General features: G+C 50.3%; 3 protein-coding genes and 1 long non-coding RNA gene across 9 annotated transcripts; 2 read left to right on the top strand and 2 right to left on the bottom strand.

Annotated features, from left to right (window-relative positions):
• Positions 1-684: 684 nt before the first annotated feature.
• TTC31 (tetratricopeptide repeat domain 31) lies at positions 685-8985 on the bottom strand. Of its 5 annotated transcripts, none has more exons than XM_036028187.1 (14): positions 8838-8985; positions 8594-8682; positions 5392-5494; positions 5039-5274; positions 4782-4865; positions 4271-4327; positions 4079-4159; positions 3776-3970; positions 3391-3442; positions 3217-3307; positions 2988-3129; positions 2660-2761; positions 2300-2520; positions 685-2268 (listed from the first exon to the last, which is right to left on the bottom strand). In XM_036028187.1, exons 1-14 carry the CDS (start codon positions 8959-8961, stop codon positions 1959-1961), a joined length of 1887 nt encoding a protein of 628 aa, XP_035884080.1. In that variant the 5' UTR covers positions 8962-8985; the 3' UTR covers positions 685-1958. The 5 variants fall into 5 exon arrangements, with proteins under 5 accessions (XP_035884080.1, XP_035884081.1, XP_035884082.1 ...); XM_036028188.1 differs by having other exon boundaries at positions 2300-2517; XM_036028191.1 differs by lacking the exon at positions 685-2268 and having other exon boundaries at positions 2315-2520; positions 2719-2761.
• Positions 8986-9111: 126 nt separating this feature from the next.
• Positions 9112-17967, top strand: CCDC142 (coiled-coil domain containing 142). Its single transcript, XM_028516371.2, is given in 14 exon segments — positions 9112-10204; positions 10496-10582; positions 10673-10819; positions 10955-11085; positions 11157-11202; positions 11205-11269; positions 14101-14128; positions 14131-14214; positions 14435-14612; positions 14736-14935; positions 15074-15124; positions 15127-16478; positions 16578-16689; positions 16789-17967. Coding segments are annotated over 12 exon segments (2286 nt in total). The 5' UTR covers positions 9112-9141; the 3' UTR covers positions 15333-16478; positions 16578-16689; positions 16789-17967.
• LOC118501139 lies at positions 11683-15602 on the bottom strand. 2 transcript variants are annotated; one of them, XR_004903744.1, is made up of 2 exons: positions 15512-15602; positions 11683-12017 (listed from the first exon to the last, which is right to left on the bottom strand). It is a non-coding gene; the product is annotated as an uncharacterized LOC118501139 (long non-coding RNA). The 2 variants fall into 2 exon arrangements; XR_004903743.1 differs by lacking the exon at positions 11683-12017 and adding an exon at positions 12293-13248 and having other exon boundaries at positions 15512-15597.
• Positions 16367-18621, top strand: MRPL53 (mitochondrial ribosomal protein L53). Its single transcript, XM_028516372.2, is given in 4 exon segments — positions 16367-16478; positions 16578-16621; positions 16624-16689; positions 16789-18621. Coding segments are annotated over 4 exon segments (336 nt in total). The 5' UTR covers positions 16367-16386; the 3' UTR covers positions 16923-18621.
• Positions 18622-18937: the final 316 nt, after the last annotated feature.

Genomic DNA, 18937 nt, shown 5'->3' with positions numbered 1-18937 from the left:
GGGGACATTTCTTTGAAAGGCTGGAAGAACAAGGAGTCAGCCTAGCCTGAAAGTAAAGATCCCACCCAGTAGTAGTGGGCAGCTATTCTTTGAGAGGCCAGGAGCCCTAGTGAAGTTCCCAAAGCAGAGAATTCCCCCAGAACAAAGCCAGATAGTCAGGCTTCTGGTGGAGCCAGTAAACTAATCACCCCTTAAACAAACAACCACTTCTCCCCAGCCCCACTCCCCAGCCAGGCACAAGCAAAGAACTTCCAGGGCAAATAATTCTACTTAGGAAGGTAGGAGCCAGTCAAGATAATTGGTTCTGAGCCGTAACCCCTTTTCACTTGAGGCTTCCTAAATTCGAGCCCAGCACTGCCATTTCTAGTGATCAAACATTGGGCAAACAAAACTCAAACTCATTCTGTCAAAATGGCCTCTGGATGGGTATATCAGGACCACCTGGAGGACTACTGAAACACACTGCTGCCCCCCACCCCCACCTTGTAAGTTCCAATGTAGGAGGTCTGGGGTGGGGCCTAAAAATTTGCATTTGTCACAAGTTCCCAGGTGACAGTGATACTTCTGGTGCAGGGACCACATTTTGAGAACCATCATCCCAGGAATTCTGTCTTGTGTGAAATAAGCAGCAATTCACTCATACCCCACTACTCCCACTGTGGGAATTGTGAATATGGACGCCGGTTGCAGATAAAAATTGGTTTATTTAACAGTCACTATATACCAGGCACTTGGTATTTTCTCACTTTCTCTGTACATCCTCACAACAGCCCTGTGAGGTAGGAATTGCACCCATTTTACAGATGAGAGAACTGAGGCACAGATGTTGACAGACCTGCCCAAGGCAACTCAACTAGTAATGGCAGACTTCATCCTACTATAGCTGCAACACCCTCTACCTCCAGGTGTGAGTGGTGTTGAGCAAGACCCATAGGGCAGCAGAAATCATTTATCCTGATGAATGGGTTCCTTTTGGAACGGCACTTTGGGAGGCCTAAGAGTCACCTGAAGATTCGCTTTTAAGTGAGTTGTGTCCCAAGAAGGGCTAGGGAAAAACCAGCCGGAGGCAGCTGCCAGGATCCCAAGAAACCAAAAGAAACTCATGATTCTTACACAGGAAATAGAAAATTACAGCCATCGCTGGGGGCAGTGACCCTTGGTGGAAAAAACTGAGTAAATACAGAGTAAAAACTGAGTAAAGACAAGTTACGATGCCTAGTGCTGGAGTGGAGGAAGAGCACAGCCAAGGTGGCAGCAGCCTGGGTGCCTGCTGAAGCCACATCAGCAGGGGAGCCAGAAGCGGGGAAGTGTAGAAATGCATGGGCTCTGCCAACTCCAGGCAGGAGCTGGTAAGGAAATTCCCAAATGCAAACCCTTGGCAAATCTTCTAGCAGTTGGAGGAGGTAAGCATCAGACTACTGGGCAAAGGATAGGTCCAAATGTGCACAGAAATACGGGCGGGAAAGAAGGCATGATGGGCTGGGTTAGAGAAAACAGGGCAAGAACTGGGATTAGGAAGAGGTGAGCAACCATCGGGGTGAAGGGTGGGACTCAGCCTTATTTGTCACCATGACCCGATTCCTGAGCACAGAGCTCTGGTTAGTGAATGAGTCCCCCAGGGCCAAGAGCAGAGCGGGCCCCAAACACCCCCTGCAGGGTCTATTATAGCCTTAAAATCTGAACTTTTGTATAGTTCCCTTTAAAAAAAAATCTCACCCAAGGATGTTTTGTTTTTAGAGAGAGAGGGAGGGAGGGAAAGAGAATCATTGATCAGCTGCCTCCTGTATGCACCCCGACTGGGTATCGAACACAAAACCAAGGTACGTGTCCTGACCCAAGATTGAACCTGAAACTTTTTGGTATATGGGACAGTGCTCCAACCAACTGAACCACTCAGGCAGGGCCAGTGCCCTTTTCGAGTCTTGGATTTTGCTTTTCCTTATTGCCCCCAGAGGACACTAAGGAAGCCATCTGTTTGAAAAACAAAGAAAAAGGCTGTTTCCATGGATATGGGGCTCCTTTCTCTCATAACTTCTTATGAGAGAAGTTATGCGGCCAGAGGAATGACTACCAGGAATGTTTCTAACTATGGTTTTAGAGTACAAGGTCCCTAAATATGCAGGAAACAGCCACCATACAGTGTCCCTTACCTCTGTGGGATACACACATGGCCTTGTCCTATGAGGGACAGGTCCTCCTTCATCTAGCCTGAGGTAGATACTGGGGCCCGAGTCCCTGGGTGCCCCAGCCCTTTGAGGTAGATGCTGGGGTCCGAGTCCCTGGGTGCCCGAGTCCCTGAAAATGGAGAGGAAGTCTTCTACTCTGAGTCTGGGGGAGGATCCCGTTGGAGAGGCTCAGGTGACGTGGCAGATAATGCAAAGGTGGAGACAGAAGGCCAGGGGCAGTGCTTCGAGGGTAACTGAGGGATAGGAGGTCTGTGGCCCCAGGCTCAGTGTGGGGAGCTGGCTTGGGGAATCCAGTTGGCAGAGGTGGTGCACGGTATCCTCCTCGCTGATCCTGCTGAGAATGTAAAGGGAGGGGCACCTCATATACTCCTTTCTAGCAGCACAGCCCCGGCCCCTCATCCCACCCATTGCTGCCTCCGAGGCAGAAGGTAGCACCACTTGGCATTGCAATCCAATTCTTGCCGCCCCCTTACCGTAGCAAGCCGCAGAAGACAAGAGTGGAGCTCCCAAGCTGCATCAGGCTGGGACCCACCTCTTAGAGTCTCCTGGAACACAGCAGCTGCCTCCTCAAAGCGCTTTCATCCCAGAGTGATTAGAAAGAGGAAAGTTTAGGTATCAGGCAAGGGAGAGGGGTCAAAGAACTTAAAAGTGACCCCATTCTTGAACTGGCCCCAGTTACTAGTACCACTGGCATTGTCACATTGTGGTACTTCGAGCTTACCTAGAAAATGCCAATGTAGACCCAATCCCCAACCCATTCCACTCAAATTCCTCCTCTGCTTCCAATGTCAGATCCATTACCTGCAGCCCCATCAAGGCCTTGCCCAGGCGGAAGAGGCCCCGGGGCCAGCCGGGCCGCAGGGTAAGGGCCACCTGGGCATCGAACAGGGCCCACACCGGCTGTCCCAGCCGCTCATGGCAGAAAGAGCGATTTCCAAATAACCTGATGGAGACAAAGTGACCGAAACTCAATCCCTCAATACCTCACCTTGCCCTGACCTCCCAGCACAGTGGCCAAACCCCAACCTACCGGTGGTCCCGAGGGTTGAGCTTTAAGGCCTGAGTGAAGAGGCCCACAGCCTCGCGGTAGAAACCGTTTTGGGCCAAGTCAGTACCCAATTCTGGTGAGGAGAGAGGGTGGGAAGGTTCAGATGGGGATGCCCCAGGGAGGGTGGAAGGAGGAGGGAGAGAGAAAGAATCTTACTTGCTAGCTCCTGGCTCTGCTGTAAGGCAGCTGCCAGCAGTCCTGGAGATGCCTAGGGACCAGGAGAAAAGTCAAGTAGGACTTGGGCCTCGGCCTCCCCAAATTCTTTTATTTTGTTTAAACAAGTAACATTACAATTAGCATCAACCAACACAGGCAGTTCTCATGACAGCTCTGCAAGATGCTATCAGCGCTGCCTTCCTGTGGAGAAAAACTACCCAGGGTTAGGGAGTCAGTGATGGAGCTTGACACCAGGTTTCTTAATCTTGGGGCCAAAGAACTCCTTCTACTGGTCACAGTCCTCAACCCTTAAATCTTGTGACTTCCACCCGAACTCTGGCCCCCTTTCCACTGGTTCCAGCTGTGGTTCTTCGGCCCACCTCACCTCTGACTTAGGACTCTGCCTGGGGCTCTCTTCTCTTGGAGACCTCCCTCCCTTCTCATTTATCTTCTCTGGAGGGCCCAGGTTCTTGCCTCGGTGCTCCTGGCCCAGTTCCTTCTCTCTGAGGACACTAGGGGGCCAATCCCCAACCTTGCGCAAAGCCAGAGACACGAAAGTGCTAGAAAGATCCAGTGCATCCTGTGAATAGAAAGGAAAGGTAGGGAGGGGGTGGGGATGAAGTATGTCATGGAGTAGGGGGAAGTAGGGGTGGGCAGAGACCCAGAGAGGAAGAAAGGGGGCTCTCACTTCTTCCTCACCACACTGTCCATGAGCTGGGTTCCCAGGGCTGGATGGGGGGCTCCCATTCCCATCTGGGGTGCCCTCGACCTGGAAGGAAGGTAGATAGGCACAGAGTTGGGATCTCCAGGAGCCACACGCCTTCCGAGTCCCCACCTTCCTGGTGCTTGGTGCTCTTAGAATCTGCCTGTAGACGCTCACCTTGGGCTCCCCACTGTCCTGCTCCATGCGCTCCTGTCGCTTTCGGTCCTTTTGACGCTGTAATAATAATGAAGAGGCGGCTGTATTTTGAAACTATTCTTAAATACACACACAATTAGTATCTTGACACCAACTCTTCATGTGTAGAATAGATACAATAGGTCATGTATGTGCTGGGCTGAGTTTTGTATACGCTATCTCATTTAATCCTTGGAACTCTTTGAGGTAGGTGTTGCCCTCATTTTACAGGTGAAAAATCAGACAAGAGAGTGGTTACCAGGCAGATGTCTCAATCAACAGGAGGCAGGTTTCAGCCCAGGCAGTGCAGTGTGATCCCAGAACTGCTGCACCACATGGCCCCCAGGAGACCCCCCAGTCCCTGCACCCCTTTGGCCCTCCTGGCAGAGGATCCACTGCAGACCACCCCGAGTTCTCTCCTGTTCTCATGAAGCTTCCCTCTTTCTGCCCCCCAAATCCCTCTAAGCTCCCACTCCTCCCATCCTCCTGCTACCTTCTTCTTGAGTCGCTTCTTTTCTGCTTTCTGTTTCACGCGCTCCTCCTCGGCCACCAGCTCCTCGGCCAGGCGATTGGCTTCCTGGAGGAGGAAGGGCAGGTGACAGGAGAAAAGGGGAAGGAGAGAGAAAGCCAAAGAGAGGCAAGCAGCATGGAAGGACCGTGAAAGGGCCAGATTTGGGGAGAATACAGATATGGGAATATGGGGCTTGGGAGAACCCTGGGAGAGGGTGAACCCTTTCCAGACAGGCTCACCTCCTCAGTTGGCAGGAGCCTCTGGGGCATGGCCACCTGGAGCAGACTGTCTGAGCCGCCGCCGCCGGGGAAGGAAGCCGAGGCAGAGGGTCTTTGAGGGCAGGGCTTAGACCCTGGGGGAGGGTACAGGAAGGACTTTTGGAGGCCACAGTAGGTATCCAGTCCCTCAGCCCCCTTGCCCCTGTCACTCTGTCTAGTTGTTTTCCCTTCATCACAGAAATGTTCCAGGAGACAATCTGTCAGGAGAGAGAAAGAAAAGGGAAAGAAAGAACATGAGAGAGAGGAGCATCTGAGGGCCAGCCCTCCCCAGGGTACCAGCCTTGATCCCTGGGCCCGACCCCTTCACTCCCCACCATGGTGCCACAGCTGCAGCCGCCCGCTGCTCCCATCCACACGGATCCGGTGCAGGCCCTGGGGATCATTCTCCACCAGCCGTCGCAGAAAATCCACTATGTCCTGGGAGGGGGAGGGGACGGGAGGGAGGCTGGTGTTGGGGGAGAGCTCTGAAAGAGAGCAAGGGGCTTGGCTGGCTTGACCCCTCCACCACAGCAACTACAAAGCAGCCACCCAGCCTGGAGAACCTTACTGCCACCCTCTCCTGACTCAGCACCTCAAAACACACTGGTCCCAGCTCTCACGGTCTATCACCTTCCTTCACTACTGCCCTGCCTTCCCAAGGACTGCATGTGCCTTTCACCCAGCCTTCCCTACTATCTGGGCAGCATCTCCTCCCCTGGACTTGCCACTAGGTCAGCCACTGAAATCAAGTCCTAAAATGGGAGTCCTCTTACCTCCTCTTCCAGGTATGCCCCCTATCACATCCTAGAGTAGAACAGCCCCCATAAAACCCACCTGGAGCTATCTCACGTTTAACCGCGCCTGGCAATTCCTGGCTGGCCTCTCCCCTGTACTTCATGTTTCTCCCCAAAACCAAGCTCTGAACAATTACTCTCTTACTCAGAAACTTCCAGTAATCCCCCACTGCCAGGGCCACACGCTGGCATCTAGCTCCCTGGGATTTGGAACCTTCCAAAAAGCTCCCTGGCTGACCTTCCCAATCTTCCCTTGCCATCCTCCCTCTGCCACCAGGCTCCTTCCAGCCTTGGCGTTTGCCCCCAGTGGTCCTTGAATCCCTCCTGGCTCTGAGCTTCTTTCTTACCACATCTTGCCTCACTGTCAAGGTCCAGTACACATTCTATCTCTCCCTCAGAGACTTGTGAGACCCTTTCGTCTCCAATTATCTCTACCGAGCTGTGCTCACATAGCTGTTAATACAATTTAGAGCCTTACTATTCACTGCTTCTTACTGGTTCCTTGCTTGGTGAATCACCATGAAACTGGGAAGAGCGCTGTGCTGGAGCAGAGCTACTTGCTTCTTAGTCCCAGCTCAGCCACTGCCTGACTGTTCAATTTTGGACAAGTTGTTTAATCTCTCTGGACCTCAACTTCTTCATTCACAAAATGAGGCAAGATCCTTCAAGGCCTGGCCTATACATTCTGTGGTTCTGACAAGAATGGTTTTCTCAGTTACTGTAAGCTAGGAAGAATAGGAATCACCATGCCCCTCTGAGCTAATCAGGCCTAAACAGAGCAGACCCAGACTAGGTGTGGACTGGGTGGAAACCACAGGGTGGTAAAATAATGCTTAGGCAGGACTCAGGTCACTGAGGCATAGTCAGCCTCTGAGCAATGTTAGATCCGGGCTCCCCTCAGGAGACAGTCTTGACTCAATAGCATTTTCATTTACATTGCTGAGCACTTTCATCGAGTCTTCGTCTCAAACTCAATTTTCTGGTGGCTTTATTTCAACTTCTAAAACTGGAACTTGGGCAGAAATAATGCATGCTCTGGACCCATTTTAGGCAGTCTCCTCAGGATGTGCCTGACATTCAAATATATCCTTCCCTATATCTTTAACCTCTCTCTTTCTCCTCAGCCCAGTCCAGCCAACTAAAAAGAAAAATTCTTTGATCTTCCACCTCTACCCAGACATATTCTACACTACTGTCTTAATTCACTACATGCCACACACGGTTGGGCTGCACCCAAAACCTTCATAAATCATCTCCCACCCTCTCATTGCCCCTCCTCCAGCTGCCATGAGGTGTGATCTACACCAGCTACCTGGTGTAATCTACGACACACCAAGTAACCTGAGAAGCTTCACTTCTAATATCTCAGGTCTTTTGTACTTATTACCTCTTCCTGGAATGCTCTTTCCCAGGTGAATGGCTCAATTTCTTGTTCCTTTCAGACATCTGCTTAAACCTTTGTAGAAAGGCCTTCTGACTACTCCTTTTAAAACAAGAAATTTCTCAACCCAACTCAGTGCTCCCTATCCTCTTTCTCACTTTATTTTTCATTGTACTTCTTATATTTGACATATTATATTGTTTATTTATTGATTGGCTGCTCCTACTAGATACTTCTAATTCATTTAATAGAAGGAATATTGTCTGTTTGATTTGATGTCTTTCCAGCCAAAAACCGTGCCTGTTTTAGGTGCATGGCTGGCACTCAGTGAGTGTGTGCTGAATAGCAAAGGCAGACTGATGAGGAGACTATTCTAACTGAGATGCAGTCAGGAGCTATATCTGAAGAACTCTGTGTGACCCAGTGAGTTTGAACTTTGTCCTATCAGTGATAAGAGTGGACCTGATATAGGAAGTGAAACACTCAAATAAAATAGTTTAGGGGTGGAACGTTTAGTTAGAAGACCATTACAGCTATTCGGGGCAGAGAGGATGAGTTCTTGAACTAAAGAGGTGGCAGCAGGAGCAGGAACGGAAATGATGGGTTTGATTCAAGAGACATTTCAGAAGTAGATTTTAGTGACTGACTCAATGTGTGAGGTAAAGGAAAGGGGGGGGGTATATAGAATGATTTTCACAATTCTGGATGAAACAACTGGATGGAAGTTTGTGTTATCAACCAAAACTAATATTAGAGGAAAAGCAACCAATTTGCAAAGATGATGAATAAACTTCTGGACTTATGAGTTTGAGGTTTTAGAGAAAACCAACCTGGAAGCAGTAGGAAGTACTGCTTTTCAGTGTTCCCAAATCTGATCCTGTCCCTCCCTCAATAACACTATCAACCTGAGGACACCCAACCCCTGTATTGGGCAAGGCCTTTCAAGTCACTTGCTGCCTTCTTTCCCACCTCATCTCCTACAGTTCTAACCAAACCCTCAGCCCATGTTTTATTTCAATAAAGTTCTTTTAACTTTTCCTTGCCTTAATGTCTTTGCTCACACTGCTCCCTCTTGTCATACCTTCCCCAAGGAACTCCTACCCACTCCCCAGTGCTCAACCTAGGGAACCTGGTCTGCCCCACCCTGTCCACTTCAAGCATTGATCCAGGCAGCGTCTTCTCGGGTCTCTGCTGCTTCCTCCTCCCACACTCACCACGCTCTCGAGGGTGGGGCCTAGGCAACACCCCTCCTGAGCCCCTGGAGCCCAGCTCGGCTCCTCGCCAGGCGGGGATCCGCAAGCAGGGTGGAAAGAGGCGTGGCAGACATAAACAGGGCCAGGGGTAGTTAGGAGTCTCTTTTACCTCTTCTCCGTAGTCCTCAGGACCGAATTCTCTGCAGAGTTTGGGGACAGCAGCGACCCCCAGCGGGCAGCCGAGCGTCAGAGGACAGTCTACAGGAAAGAAAAGCCACGGTGCGTCAGGAGGATGGTTTGGCTGGAGCCCTCTACCACCGCGTGAACCTCAAAATCCCACTGAAAACAGGTACACCCAAGTGAGGCTGTCCCAGCCCTCCCGGATTCCCTCCCTGTCTGTCACACCTGCTCACCTAGCTTGATCTGCCCCACCGTCTTCGGAATCGGCGCCATCTCCCATCCACAGTGACCCGAAAGTGAAAGACAGTCACGTATTTTGTGGGTTGAAGGGAGTGGTAAGTCAAAGTGGGTAGTCATCTTTGTTATGGGCAGAAGCCTCCGACTACGGAGTGCGAGAGAGTTCAAGACGGTCCCAGCGGCTTCTGGGCCAGAAATGACGGCTCTTAGGGTGGGGCGGAGTCCCAGCTACTGCGAGCGTTGGGCGGTGCAGGCCGGTTGGAGGTTGGAATCGTTAGGCTCCTTCCGACAAGCTGCCCCATGGCCCAGCCCTCCCGCTCAGGTGGCCTCCTGCTTCCGCTGGCTCCGGTGCCGCAGGTGTGGGCGCCTGCCGGGGCCACTGGTGAGGAGCAGTGGGAGAGAAGGCCCACAGGCTCTCTCGGCGGGGACGTTCGTGGCTGGCCCCTGCCGCTGGTGGCCGGGAGCATCCCCTGCTTGGACCGACTGCCCGACGGAGCTCCAGAAGGGCAGCCGTGGTGGGCGGCACCGACGGACACGGGAGAGCACCATGAGGCTGGTGCTGAGGACCGGAGGCAGAAGCCCGCCACTGGCGGGCTGATCCCTCCTGCACTGCAGCATCTCCGGGCGGTGTTGCTGCGGTTGCACCACGAACGGGAGCAGCTCCTCCAAGCCCGAGATTGCGCCCGCCACCTACGGGCGGCCGTGCGCCTCCTGAAGATGCTGAGTACTGGCGCGCTGTCCTCTGGCCTCTTGCCTCAGCTGTGTCGCGACCTGCTGCCGCAGCTTTCCCGAAGGGCAGTCCTGCGAACCTGCCTTCGGGAGACTCCGGAGCTGCTACTCCTGGCGCGCCCCGTTGGACTAGCTGCCCAGAGTCTGGATGCTGTCATCGAGATACAGCTTCGCGCGTTGGGCCGAGCGCCCGCCAGCCCCAGCCTGTCATCCCAACTGGCTGACCTGCTGCTGGCGCTTCCCACCTACCATCAGCTGCAGGGAGAAGCCTTAAGTCACATCCCAGGGGCAGCGCGCCCTTTCCCCCCGGACCGTGTGCTCTGCCTTCTCGCGGGGGAGCGGGGTTGCCTGGTGGCAGGTCGGCTGAATGAGGCGCTCAGGGGATTAGACTTGCGGGACCAGCTCCGCATGTGGTGGTGTGAGGAGCAGGAGCTGCTGCCAGGGCTCTTGGGCCTAGTGGGGGGCGTGGCAGGTTCAGCCAGTAGTGGCCTGGGAATTGGAGGAGCTGGAACCCTGTGGAGCCAGTACTGGACCCGGCTATGGGCAGCCTGTGCGCAGAGTCTGTACCTAAGTCTAGGACCCTGGAAGGACCCCAGGGCAGCGGCACGACAACTGAGTCAGGCACTGGATCAGGGTGAGTGGTGGGCTTGGGCAGGCGTTTGGGAAGCCTGGAGTCCCTTCCTTCTCCCTAGTCACCTCACTCACCTGCCATCCCGACAAAACTAGGTCCTTTAGAATGAACACCCTTGCCCCACACCCACCCCAGTGTTCAGGCTATAGCTTCTGACCTTTCAAGGCAAAGTCCTGCTTACCACCCCTCTTGAGTCTTGGGGGATGCCTCCTCTCTTCTCCCATCATTGAGCCAGCAGTGGTTGTAGAAAACCGAGGCCTTGTTTGCAGGCTCCAGAGTCATTTCTTCCACTAGCATCCCTGCCTCAGGAGTGTGAGAAGGAGCTGACTTCTTTGTGTCACAGCCTATTTCATCAGTCTCTTATCCAGAGCTGGGACCAAGGTGAGAAGGAAGGGGCACTGGAAGGGGCACTGGGAGTGACACAAGCCCCAACTGGCCCTTCCCCATCAAACCGTACCCCCTCATCCTCAGTCTTCTGCCAAGCCTTGGGCTCCGGTAGTGATCAGAGCAGCCTTTCTTCATCACGTCATACCACTGAACTTCTACAACAGCTCTTCTCTCCTCTCTTGGATGCCCTTCGAGAGCCCAGGTCAGGGCTGCGCCTCTGTCAGCCTCCAGGTGAGACAAATGGCTGAGGTTGGGGAAACAGGAGAACAATTGAGGAAATCTCCTTTTTCTTTTGCTCTGTTCTGAACCCGCTTCTTCCCAAAGGTGCTCCATGAGCCCTCAGGTACTTGTCCCTCCCCTCCCCAGGTCCTGCACTCCTTGCCCTGGGGCTCTGCACCTTGCAGACAACCTTGCTCTGGTTTTGGGGCAGAGTTCAGCAGCATCTAGCAGTATGGGCCCCAGAATCCTTCCTGCTTCTGATCCAGAAGGACTTACCTGTAAGTAGCCAGGGTTGGGGAGGGGAGAAGCCTAGGCTGGGCTCAGATCTCACTCCCTGTTTCTGCCAAAGCCTCTGTTACACGAAGCAGAAGCTCTGTCCAGCCTGGCCTCAGGGGAAGCGTGGCCCTGGAGGTGGAGGAGCAGCTGGGCCTGGAAATCCGGAAGCTGACCTTACAGATGCAGGTGAGAAGAGCAGGGACCTTGACAATGGCCGGCCAGCTTTGGAGTTGGGAGGAGGCACAGAACATCCCAGTGACTTGGAATCTTCTTGGAGTTTTCTGCTAAATTTATCTTTTTTGCTTTGTTCATGTTTTGTTCTATTTAAATTTTTATTTTGGAAATTTTCAAACATGTACAAAAGTAGAGAGAAAGGTATAATAGATCCCCATACACCCACCATAGAGGCTTTGACAGTGATCAACTCATGGTCAACTTTGTTTCATCTGTATATTCCACCCTTCCCCCATGTTAGGCTCTCATTTTGTCATGTTAACAGCCATTGATGACCATTGTCCAAGTCCATGATTTCATTAGAGGTGCAAAGTGGTGATATTCCAATTCTATTGTTCCTTTTTTATTTATTATTTGGATTACTACTATAAAGGGAAACTTGCCCTCATTAATTATTTGGTTACTCTGAGGTCTATTTTGCAGAGAAAAAGCAAGATAATAATTGAATCCTTTTATTTACTAGTTTTTAATACAACATTTCTCCTTTTTCTTGAACATGTAATTTGTATTTTTATTAAAGTAATACATGTCCATAGTTTTAAAAGTGAAATAGAATATAGCCTCGGCTGGTATGGCTTGGTTGGAGCGGTGTCTCATAGGCTGCAGGCTCCATTCCGGGTCAGGGCACATTCGATCACCAGTTGGGGCGCATATGGAAGGCAACCAGCTGATGTTTCTTTCTCCCTCCCTTTCTCTCTCTCTCTAAAAGCAATGACAAAATGTCCTCAGGAGAAGATTTAAAACATTTTTTTAACGAAAGAGAATTTTAGAAAGCTTCTAATGAAAAAAAAGTAGCACTTTAATTGTCCCCCATTCCCACCTCTGATTCCTGTTCCACAGTGGTAACTTTCATCCACTCTTGGCTGTTTCTCCTCTCTTATTTTCTTCTCAACTTATGAATAAAACTAGTATACTTCCATTTTACCTTTTCCCCATTTTGCATATTATCTATTCCTACTGTGGAAGATGTCTGTCTCTCTTCCTACCCAAACTTCTCCTCTTTGCCTTGAATAAGCCATAGCTATAGAATTCAGTCCTTGTCCCTCTGCTCCTATTTCTCTGCATTCCTACTACCCACAGTACCTTGGTGCTGTGGGCCCCACCCCTACACCAGTTTAGCCCTAATCCACCATCTGATCTGTCTGTTGGGCATTTCCACCTCAATTTACTGCTGCCTTCTTCAGTGCACCATGCTCCAAAGCAGGCTCCTCATGAGTAGTGATGGTCGTAGGAGCTCTGAGGAGGGAAGGTCAGAGTGGGCCTGTGGTGACAAAAGCTCCATACAAGGCCTATGGCTCAAGCTGGTGGCTCAGAAGCCTCAGAGGAATGGCAGGGGTTACCGAAGGTGGGAAGTTCATAATTTCTTGGGGGAGTTGTGGGGAAATAGCCGGACCAAAGCAGAAGCTCCCTTTGTGTGTAGTGTGCACATGTGTGTGCATGCACGCACACACACACACACACGTCTGCAGTGGGGGTTGGAGACTGCAGAGGAGTTAGCAGGTGAAGGGCACTGAACACTAGTCCACAGATTTGAGGCTTTCTCTCACAAGTGGTGGGAAAGCATGTAAGAATGGAAGGGGAACAATGGGAGGTAGTCATGGAGTTTGATCTAGTTAACAGTGGTCAGGATGTAAGGGAGATGAGGAGATATAACATCAGAAGGATCTAGCTCTGGTAGTTGTGGTGAGAACAGAGCAAAAGGTACAGGGACAGTGTGCCCACCATGTGAACCAAACACTGTGCAAAGCACCCTGATGCCCTGCCCCTCTGTCTGGTGACTGCGCTGTTAGGCGCCTGCTCTGGCATTCCACCACATACAGCAGTGTGATGTCCCAGAGAAAAAGACTGTCTCATCATGTGGCCTTGCATTTCCTGAGTCTTGAGTGCACAGGTTCCTTACCAATATCCGTTGACAGAGGAAGGAGGGGGTTCTGATTTTCAGGAAAGAGAGAAAGCATTTGATTTAGACAGGCTATTGCTGGGATGTGTACCAGAAACCACATGGGCTCTACCCTCACCCCATGTCTGGACTCCAGGCCCCTTCCTCTCTTCGGGCTTGCTGGCATCTAGGCTCCTTTTCTTTACAGACCTGCCACTACATACCTCATTTCTTGGGGTTATTCTCTTCCAAGATGGGCTGTAGTTACCCCCCGACACACACCTTTTTCACTGTCTTCCCCTCCTCCAAAAAACAAAATCTATCAGACCAAAGAAACCAAACTAGCACATGGGCCTTTTCTTGCTTTACGGGTTATACTGCTCTGGGGGAATGCAAGTGGGCTGTCAGAATACTCAGTGGAAGGACATCTCAAAGGTTCCTGAATCTCAGAAAGGTATAGTCTTTGTTCCTGAACTGCACACTGCAGATCCTGCCTTCCTTTCATAGATAACAACCAGAAGATTGTATGGTGCCCCTTTCCTTAGCCTCTCCCTAACATTTGCTTTTGAACATTGGTCATGGTAAAGGTATCTCTTTTTTCCTATTAAGGTTCCTATAGAAAAAAATTAACCTGGAGGACTTTCATTCTCTGACTCAAGTTAGGGAGAGAAGGATAATCCTAGGGCAATTGTTCATAATCTTTTCAGGGTCCAGACCTTTTGAAAAACCCAATAAAAGTGATGGCATCTCTCCTCAGAAAATGCCTGAGCCCAAACAACTTTGCATACAGTTCTCTCCTTAGGTTTTATGGATGCCAGATTAAACTCCTCAGATTTAGAAGAGCAACAGAACTTGACAAGTCCCTAACAGATAAGCCCCTTTTACTTTCTCCCTATCCCCACAGCTCCTGCCTGAAGAGTCATTAAGTCTCTTTTTCAAGAATGTCATAAACAAGCTACACAAGGCTTTGAACTTCACATGCCACGGGGTCGGTACTGGCGACATCCTCTTTGTCTTGGTAACTCCTTATTCCAGCCTCCTCAGGGTTCCCAGGGGGGTAAGAATATCCTGAGCCCTCCAATTCCTAGTTGCACTCCTCTCCATCCTTGTCCTCACTCCCTGTGCCCCTCCCCCTGACCCACCACTGGAAATCCTACTCTCTTACCCTAATCACTCCATTAGGTGCTCAGTGGATCTCAGCATTCTTATATTCTGTCCTTTCTCTTCTGTCACTCCAGAACTCCCCAGCATTCCTAGTGAATATTCTCAGTTGGTGGTTCACACTGTACTGGAGCCTGTGTTGCAAGGATTGCAGGGTTTGCCACCACCAGCCCAGGCCCCTGTCCTTGGCCAGGTGTTGACAGCCATTCTGGGTGCCTGGCTTGACCACATCCTCACCCACAGGATTCGATTCAGGTGGGCAGAAACGAAGGTGGTGGCAGGGGGATGAATGGAACTGGAAAAGGGGAGGGATGGGTGTGGCAGAGTAGTTTAAGGAGACCACAAGATCAGGTAACCGAATTGTACCTTGGCCTTCAGCTTGCATGGAGCATTGCAGCTCAGACAAGATTTTGGAGTGGTCCGGGAGTTGCTGGAAGAAGAGCGGTGGGGCCTGTCACCTGAAATTCGCCAGACTCTGCTCATGCTCAACATCTTCCAGCGGCTGGATGGGGCCCTGCTGTGTCTGTTGCAGCAGCCCCTGCCCAAGACTCAAGTCCACAGAAGGCCTCCCTGTTGCTGTGAGTCACTCCCCCTTCTCAACTCCAGACTCTTTCTGCCCTAGCTCACTACTTTAAGTGCCCCATCCCCATGCTCATCATTGATCTGGCTTCAGCCACCACCCAACAGCTACATGCCTTCCACTCCTGCCTTACCAGGTGCATGTAATGAGGTCCAGACCTCGGAATTACCCAGCAGCAGCCTCAACAGCCTGAGAGCTTGGAGCCCCCTCTTCGGACTGGAGCACCTCCAGCTCAGACAGCTCAACTGCAAAGTACACTGTGGGGTGGGGGACCTAGCCCCCAGGCTTACCTGGTGGGAAATCAGCAGGCCTGGCTTGCCCTGAGGCAGCACCAGCACCACCCACGTTGGCACTTGCCTTTTCTTTCCTGCCTGGGGACCAGCCCTGAATCCTAAGGAGTCTAATCAGCAGCCAGAAAGTCAGTGTTCTGTATTTCTGTCTAGGCTTTCCCAGACATTTAGAATTGCATTTAAAGAAACCTACAATTGGAAGCTTGGAAGAAAGCATACCTAAGAAGCACAAACTATACAGAGCCCTGGACTTACAAGCTAAGAATCCAAGATCACTCCAGTACCTGCGATCCAGAGTAAATGGCAACACCACAGCCTGGAACCTGGAGGGCCAGCATCTCTGGAGGCTCAGGCCTAATTCCCCATCAGTAAAGACATCTCAGGGCTAGACGCTGGAAGGAAGGGCTATAGGGTTGCACTCCAGAGGAAAGGGAAAGAAGAAAAAGCAGCAGAAAGCAGAGAGCCTAGATGCCACTTCTTAAGTTCCCAGAATCAGGATAAGCACAAAGTTAATTTATCAGGAACCAGAGGCGAAACAGTAATTTCTACAGCTAGATCAGTCCCAAGGGCTGTATTACCCTGCACTTTTCTCCCCATTACTACTTTCAGCTATTGAAGCATATTGGGCTGTGGGACCTTCACGTTTAAGCTTTGGTTACTAAGAGTTCAACATATTTAATCGTCAGTTACCTGAGTGGGGTTTATCCCCTGGTAGGGGCATAATCGCTGTGGTGGTGATGGTGTCTTCTTGGAAAGGACCAGCAAATAACATGGCGTTAACCTAGATCGGGCACAGCAGGGAAGGTAAGGGGGGATTCTGCGGCAGAAGACGGACGCGTGATTATCGGAGCCAGGTGCAGGCAGCTTTTACACTGTATTTATTGCCTTTACGTGGTACAATAGGACCACGAATGATAGGCAGTATTTGCTGATCGCTTACTTTGGGCAACTCTATACTCTGTGCCGAAACAAACTCTCCACCGGGGCCTGTCTCCTGGTCTGGCGCTGGGAGCCCACGCCTGCAATTCCAGGAGGTCCCCGGCTTGCAGTCCGCACTCAGCGGAAGCTGGGGGGCGGGACCTGAGCCATCGCGGCCACTCACAGCCACTTTCAAAGACTACAAGTCTGTTAGGCGAGTGCTTCCGGGGCGAGCGTTACCATGGCGGCGGCCTTGGCTCGGCTGGGCCTCCGGGCTGTCAAAGAGGTTCGGGTTCAATTCTGTCCTTTCGAGAAGAACGTGGAGTCAACGAGGTACGAGGGGAAGAGAGTGGGACAAAGAGGGATGCGCTTCCCTCCCGCCGCGGAGCCCACCATCCTCGGCCCGACGCTAACGCCACTTTCCCGCCGTAGGACCTTCCTCCAGGCAGTGAGCAGCGAGAAAGTCCGCTCCACCAACTTAACTGCTTAGTGACTGCAGATGTGAGGCACGACGGCTCCGAGCCCTGTGTGGACGTGCTTTTCGGTGGGCATGCTTGGGGTTGTCAGGCGGGAGGGGCAGCAGACAGCCCGCACCCCCCAAGGCACCGTTGTCCCTGTACCTGATTCTTTCGTTTCTTCCCAGGAGACGGACATCGCCTGATCATGCGCGGCGCCCACCTCACCGCCCAAGAAATGCTCACTGCGTTTGCCTCCCACATCCAGGCCAGGGCGGCGGCAGAGAGTGGGGACAAGCCTGTAGCTGGTGCTGGGCGCTGACAGCGCGTAAGAGACCAACAAGCAGATTTTAGCTTGGGACTTACTAGGACACTTATCCAAGAAAAGCTTAACTTAATCACTCAAATCATCTTCAAGGCCACAGAGAGCCCTCCTCGCCCCCCGCGCATCACCGCCCCCCCCCAAAAAGAGTCCTGTGACCACAAATCTAACCAGTGCTTCTAGGACATGTCGGGATGTGGGAGGAACAAGTCGGGATGCGGGATGTGGACAAACTTAATTTGTTGCGATTTCTAACCATCACTCACTGCTTAACCGTTTGAATTTTACTTCTCGACCACTCACTCACATCAAGGTACCTCTTAAACTTACTAGCTAAATCCAATGCTGTTTTCTCAGTCCTCATCCTTCTATCTCAGTACCACTTGCCTGTAGAACTTTTTCTCCTTTTTCTTCTCTTAACCATAAAGGTACACTTTTTCGTTGTTTTGGGGGCAATCTCATCTTCTGATATAACTTGAACTGCCCTCTTAGGTTAAACCCTGCATTTCTGTTTGGATCTAATCTCAACTTCTGTGCTATAGTCAGGTTACCTACTCCTGATTTTCTCCAAATCCCACCAACATTCTTTATCCAAAATAATGATAATCTCACATACACATATATTTGCTTCTCCTCCTGACTTCCCCATTCCTTTTAAAGACACTTAATCTACTTCTTCCACCTTGGCTGGAAACCACATTACCTCTAGTTCTGCCCTCTCTCCTTTTCCCTCATATCCAGTCGGAAAGTTCAGAATAGTCTATCTTAAACTAAAGCTCCTGAAATGTTTTCTTCATTCCCTTTTACTCTCCTGTATTGTTACATTTTCCTTCCTTGTCTCCTTTTTCTCACCATTTTTGCTGCTGCTTAATTTTACCTTTCCAAAGCATATCACTGGTTACGTCTCACTACTACTTGTTTCAGGAAACAGTGCCAAAAGTTCTTTTCATACTGAGTTACCAGTGGATCATAAAATCAATTAGGGGGGTTAAATCAGCCTTTCATAAACAAAGTAAAATATAATAAAAAGTATCAGTGTATGGCACATGGAATGGGAAGTATTATTTTAAGAAACTTGTTTTTTGGAATATAATTGTACACATGTATATAACCTATATATGTGTATACATATATATTACATAAAATACATGTGCATGTGTTGTATCTGCATGTACTTGGTTGCAATACAGATTTTTTTTAATGTGGGTTATAAGAAAAGATGGGTGCTAGCCCTGGTTTAGAGAACTTTAGAATGTTTTTGCCAGACAATCAAGATCTCTCCAGACACTGCCAGCTGGGTGCTTTGCCAAAAACATTTTCCATGACTCTCCTACAACATTACTATACTGCTTCTATACCTAAAAGTGTGCTATATTAAAAGGGCTGTTTTCCCCCTCCCCCTTCAAAAACCCAAAACTACCATGAGGCAGTATAGTGTAGTAAAAATCCAGGATGCCTGAGGTTGATGTAACTTTGGAAAAATTAGTCTCTCAGTGCCTCTTTTCTCATTTGTAAAATGGGGACAACAGAATCTACCTTGTAAGACTGTTGAGAAGATTAAATGAATTGACATCTGTTAAATACCTAAAGCATTACTGGGAATGAAATGTTATATAAGTGGCCTTATTGTTCTACTTTGTGTACACCATACAATGGCAGGGTTCTTTGGAAAAGACATTAATGCTGAGAAAAATAGAAGCAGCAGGAAAATAGAAGACAAAATATGAGGTGGATTGACTATGAAAAAAGCCATAGGCACAAGTTTACAGGAGATGAGCAGTGCTGTTGAGGATAGGACATAGGGGACAAAATTCCTTCATGGCTTGCTAAGAATCTAAGCCAACTCAATGGCATGTAATACACAAGAAGCTTTATGCTATAGTCCAAGTTACAACCTAGAATTTGAATTCTCTAGCTCTGTAGTTAATTGGCTATTACCTTTCACCAGACTTAACCACTTCTCATTTGTAAAATGGAGATGGTGCAAACATTGCTGTAAATGCGAACTTGAGGTT

This window comes from Phyllostomus discolor, chromosome 6 (genome assembly GCF_004126475.2).
Source record: "Phyllostomus discolor isolate MPI-MPIP mPhyDis1 chromosome 6, mPhyDis1.pri.v3, whole genome shotgun sequence".
NCBI classification, from domain to species: domain Eukaryota; kingdom Metazoa; phylum Chordata; class Mammalia; order Chiroptera; family Phyllostomidae; genus Phyllostomus; species Phyllostomus discolor.
The sequence above is the reverse complement of the archived record's forward strand: the minus strand, read 5'-3'. Positions and strand labels throughout refer to the sequence as shown.